Genomic DNA, 6000 nt, shown 5'->3' on the forward strand with positions numbered 1-6000 from the left:
CATAGATTATTCATTAAAAAAATTAATTATATCTGTCTCTAATTACTAATTACAATTTGCTGTTGTGTTACCAGCAGGAGTTGATATAGCTTTTGAAAACCATACCTATTCATGCTATCTATTTACTGCTGTTGGATTAACTGAGCCATTTAAATGTGAATGCTGGTGACATGTACATAATTGTCTATAGCAGAAATAATTTTACAAAGAGCCTAAGTCATTCTCAAGTCTATTGGTTCACTAGCCTGAAGCTTAGATTAGTTTCCAAGATGTTTAAAGAATTAAGAATACAAGATTTAGTTTTAAATGGAAGACAAGACCATCAAAAGATCGAACTTCACCTGAGTAGGCTGGAGCAATGAGAAATTAAGTGCTTCGTTTAAGGCCACAAAATTTTTGATCTTTTCATCGCAATGCTAACACCCTGCTTGGCTATGTAATTTCATCAATATGAAAAGATCACCTTTAAATCATTGGTTTCTTCCTTTAGGACTGAATACATCAATTAATAGAACAAAAATTAATAAAAATGGTCACTTACCATTACACAATAAAGTGTTATTTGTGCAGTCATTTATGCAGAAAAAGTTATTGGTTATTATATTAGAAAAGTTTGTATTCTTTAACAGGTGTAGTTGACACTCATCTCTTAGATTGTCTGCAACTGCTACTGTCAATTGCGTATCATCTCTTATCTATTGATTGTGAAATATGAAACATTTTTTGATTTAAATTTTTGAAAATACATTGAGAAAAGTAATCTTTCCATGCATATAATAAAAAGGAAACAAATTTACGACAGATGAAGAAGGAAAATCAACAGGATTAATCTGTTGCTTGGTTTAAAACCATCCACTTAAGCCTCTACTACTGTGTTGTAAACTTCCAGATCCTGTCATTGTGCTGAAAGTCATTTCTTCTCCTCTCTTCCACCATCACAAGTCTTGTGATGTAAACTGAAAGAACAACTGGAAGTTGATATAGACCTTCTTCTGAAATTCATTACTGGTGAGAAAATCTGGTGCTATGGAATTTGCAGATGTGAAATACGTGAAAGAAAAAAATGACAGAAGCATTAAAAGGCATCACTTCACAAGAGTTCTGGTATTGCTTTCATCATCATCATCATCATCATCATCATCATCATCATCATCATCGTTTAACGTCCGCTTTCCATGCTAGCATGGGTTGGACGATTTGACTGAGGACTGGTGAAACCAGATGGCTACACCAGGCTCCAATCTGATTTGGCAGAGTTTCTACAGCTGGATGCCCTTCCTAACGCTTTGAATAGTGAAAAGCATGCCAAACTGATGCACTGCTTCAAATAGAGAATACTTTGAAGGCGATAAAAGTGTAAACATGTAAAACTAAGTGAATAAAATAATATTGCAAAATTCTGGTTACTTTTGAGTACCCCCTCATATGTATGTTTGCCAATTGATCAAAGGGTGTTAATAAAGTCTCATACACTTGCTGTGATGAGGAGAGAGCAACATCTAATAAATAGCTTTTGATGACAATTGGCGATTAACTTGAAGATCATAGATGTAGTTTACAAGTAGCAAGGTATAATGATATAATGAAGTTATTGTATACAATGCTCAGGTGCACTACAACTCATTATGTAAAGTAACCCCAAAGTGCATGAACAGTACATGGAATAATGCACAGCAAGTGAACAGTGAATGAGTCATTTAACCCTTTCATTACTGTATTTATTCTGAGATGCTCTGTGTTTCTTTCAATTACTTCAAATATAACAAAGAATTTAGTAAAATAGCTTAGTTATCATTCAGCTAGTGTTAGGAACATAAATTGCGACTAAGGCTTGGTGGAAGATTTTAATTCAAAACTTATAGAAACAAGGCATTTGTGCTCAGAGCCAGAGCCAGTTTCAGTCGGTTTGGTAATGAAAGGGTTAAGAAAGAAAAAGGGAGATGGGCTGCATCAGGTGTACAAGTGGAAAATTTCAGTAAGCATGGGAATTTTGAAGGATGTAGTGTCCCAACAATTAACAACTGTGTTCCTCAAGGTTTCATCCTTAATCATATTTTTCTTCCAGAAAATGATCGGAACTTTTTGTTTCATGTTATGCACCTCTGTGAATGGTCAGTTGTCCATAGAGGCCAAACAGCAGTTAAAGAATCAAATGCAAGAAGGTAGACATCACAACGTTAACCAAAACACTATGCCCTATCTTAAATTACTTAATGGTTTTATTTGATTCTTCTTTCAGATATAGTTTACCATTCTTAGCATTTTCTATTGAGATATCTTCCTCCATTGTAGGAAACATACCATACAGGTGTAGGTGTGACTGTATGGTAAGAAGCTTACTTCCCAATCACATAGTTTCAGGTTCAGTCCCACTGAAAATGTCTTCTACAAGGGTTCCAGGCCAATCAAAACCAAGGAGGCTCTCTTGAGGTTGTAGATAGTTTCTGTTACCTAGGTGAACAAATTTGCAATGATGGAGGATATTCTGAAAGTATTGTTTCTAGAAAAATAATTGGGTGGAGAAAGTTCAGAGAGCTATTACCACTGTTGGCAACAAAAGAACTCACTCTCAGAGTGAAAGGTAGAGTATATGATGCTTGTATGTGAATGGCTATACTCCATGGTAGTGAGACATGGGCTCTGAATGTAGAAGACATATGTAGACTGGAGAGAAATGAAGGTAGATGTGCAACATCAATGCACATGTATAGCAGAGTGCAAATGTATTGAGAGAAAAGTTGGACATAAGAGGATTCAAATGTAGCAGTCAAGAGAGAAAACTACATTGGTTTGAACATGTGATGAATATGAATTAGGACAGCTGCATAAGGAAGTGCTGACCACTGAAAATAGATGGAAGAGGGAGACCAAGGAAGATACGAGGTGAAGTGGTAAGGTCCAATCTCAAGATATTGGGCCTCACAGAGGAAATGACAATGGACTGAGATGTCTGGTGATATGAAGTTCTTGAGAAGACCTGCCCACGTCAGCAAAACTGAGTTCTAGAGACGTAGTGTGTCCCACTCACACTTAACAAAAAAATTTCTCACACACTCTACAACAACAAACCAAACTACATCTCTTCTCTTCCTCACATATTTATTTCATGCACTAGGCTTACCTCCCCCCCCCCGCAATCCTGTCCTCTTGACCCTTTGCCACTGTATCATTGCTATCCACTAGTATCTGACCTGTGTGTTCCACCCACACCTTGTATGCCCTGCACTTTGCCATCATCTCTATACTGCTGTCTCCCTCTCTCTCTCTCTCTCCTTCACTTCCCTCAGGTGGGGTAGCCATGTATTTCCTTTGTAGCAGCGCACCTGCTTTGGTCTTCATTCCTGATCTATCTCTCCCTTTTTTCTCTTTGTCTCTGGCTGGGTAACTTTGTACCTCCTCTACAGCAAGACACCTGTTTCTATCTCTCTGCCGCACTATAACCTTTCATCATCTGACACAAGATCTCGAATGCCCCCTCCCCTCTCAGAAGATTTTTTTTTTGTCCTGCAAGTTACTTGGTGACCCTGTCAGTGCAAGTGCTGCTTAAAATCACACAGTCCACATTGTAAAGTGGTTGGTGTTTGGATGGGCATCCAGCTGTAAAAACCTTGCCAAAACTGACCTTGCTTGTGCTTGTGCCATGTAAAAAGTACTAAGTCCACTCTGCTGAATGGTTGGTGTTAGGAAGGGCATTCAGCTGTAAAATCCTGCCAAAACAGTTACAGAAGTCTGGTGCAGGCTTCTGCCTGGCCAACTCCTATCAAACCACTACCCATGCCAGTATGGAAGGCAGATGTTAATCGATCGTAATTATGAAGATGATATCTGTGTGTGTGTGTGTGTGTGTGTGTGTGTGTGTGTGTGTGTGTGTGTGTGTGTGTGTGTGTGTGTGTGTGTGTGTGTGTGTGTGTGTGTGTGTGTGTGTGTTTTTATGTCTGTGTTTGTCTTCCACTACCATTTGACAACTCGTGTTGGTATATTTACATCCCAATAACTTAGCTGTTTGGCAAAAGAGAGCAATAAAATAAATATTACGCTTAAACAAAAAGATAGGTACTGGAGTGGATTCGTTCAACTGAATTCTCCAAGACAGTGCCCCAGCATGGCCATAGTCTAATGACTAAAACAAGTAAAAGATACCTATTCTAAATTTATTTAACTAATTAAAGTCTTTAATTAAATGGTAATGGGTTAAGTCAGCCACCACTTTGATAGTTAGTCAACCCAGGGCTCTAGCAGAAGACAACTGTCAAAATTACCCTGTTGTTGGACTGGACCCAAAAGCCATACAAGTATAATATTGATTTATAAAGGGAACACATGGCTCTGAATTCTTTGGGAGAAAAATGTTGATTAAAATAAACCAAGAACTGGATTGCTGCTATCTTAACCCTGGAAGGGTAGAAATCAAAGTTGAGCTTGATAGTATTTGAACCCAAAACAAAATGATTTCACTAAATATTGTCTGTTGCTCTACTGGTTACCCTAATCCACTACTTAATACTGAATTATGGCCAGTGCTGGGTTAAACATTAAGCAAAATAAGCACATGGTTTAGGGTATTAAAGGAGGTGGGGCACCAAAGGAATGGTAAAAGGTTTATGGCACAGAAAAATGCAAAATCACTTTAAACTTGCTAAAATAACATTTGAAGTGGTTTATATGATTGAAAATATAATTTTAAAGTGTTCATGATGTTAAAATGAGGATATAATCAAAAACTTTGCAACTGAAAATAAATGGGAGAAAACTTCTATAATAAGAAACACAAGATTCTGTTTGTTTGTCCGTCCATCCAAGACCCCCGTATCTCAGTCTATTGTATCTCAGTCTACATCTGCTCTCCATAGACATATTATACCTTTTTGGAACCAGGATGATCTTGGAATTGAAAATCTGCCCTTTGTTTGGTTCTTGAAAATTCAAATTTTCAAAGAACTTACAAGATTTTCATTTAAACTGAATTTAAAGTAATACATATTGGTAGGGAAATAGCATTTTCGTAGGGTAATACTATATTGGTAGAGTAATATTGGTAGAGCACCAATAAATGCTTTATTATTATTATTATTGCACTCTAGCCTAATAGTCCACATGAACTGTGGCTTTTAAGTGAGTTTCAAATATAGATAAAGTGGAAGCATGCAAAAATAAGTGTTATTTTCCATCTTACTGTTAGTTTTGTTTCATTTTGAAAAATAAAAATTCTTTTTATAGTTTGTTATTGTTTATATTTCAAATTACATGTACAGGGGCACCAAAATCATTAAAGTGCTTAGAGCCTCAATGCGTCTTAATCCAGCTCTGGGTTTAATAAACAAACAATAATGAAAAAAAAAAGAAAGAAAGGATTCCCAATGTTGACCTTATCAAAGAACCATAGAAGTTGTTTTGATTCAAACTAACTCTTTCAAGCTTCTTTTCCAAAGCAGAAAGACAGACAGCAACAGAGAGCAGAAATATAAAGAGGCATCATGGAGTGTTTGCACAGGAAAAAAATGTTGACAAAAATTCTTGAATATACTCTTTAACTCATTTACTTGTTTCAGTCATTTGACTGTGGCCATGCTGGAGCACTGCCTTTAGTCGAGCAAATCGACCCTAGGACTTATTCTTTGTAAACCTAGTACTTATTCTATCGGTCTCATTTGCCAAACTGCTAATTTACGGAGACATAAACACACCAGCATCGGTTGTCAAGCGATGTTGGGGGGACAAACACAGACACACAAACATATACACACACATACATATATATATATATATATATATATACACACACACATATACGACGGGCTTCTTTCAGTTTCCGTTTACCAAATCCATTCACAAGGCTTTGGTCGGCCCGAGGCTATAGTAGAAGACACTTGCCCAAGGTGCCACGCAGTGGGACTGAACCCGGAACCACATGGTTCGTAAGCAAGCTACTTACCACACAGCCAATCCTACACCTTTTATTTTTTACTTGTTTCAGTCAGTTGACTGTGGCCATGCTGGAGC

The 6000-nt window shown here is 37.2% G+C and overlaps 1 protein-coding gene across 1 annotated transcript in view; it reads right to left on the reverse strand.

Annotated features, from left to right (window-relative positions):
- The window catches only part of LOC106880038 (uncharacterized), a 456507-nt gene that overhangs the window by 305038 nt on the left and 145469 nt on the right, over nt 1–6000 (reverse strand). Inside the window, exon 51 of the mRNA XM_014929839.2 lies at nt 542–695. Coding sequence (XP_014785325.2) covers nt 542–695 — 154 coding nt within the window. The remainder of the gene's footprint in view (nt 1–541; nt 696–6000) is intronic.

The sequence above is a fragment of the Octopus bimaculoides genome, chromosome 22 (assembly GCF_001194135.2).
Source record: "Octopus bimaculoides isolate UCB-OBI-ISO-001 chromosome 22, ASM119413v2, whole genome shotgun sequence".
Lineage (NCBI taxonomy): Eukaryota > Metazoa > Mollusca > Cephalopoda > Octopoda > Octopodidae > Octopus > Octopus bimaculoides.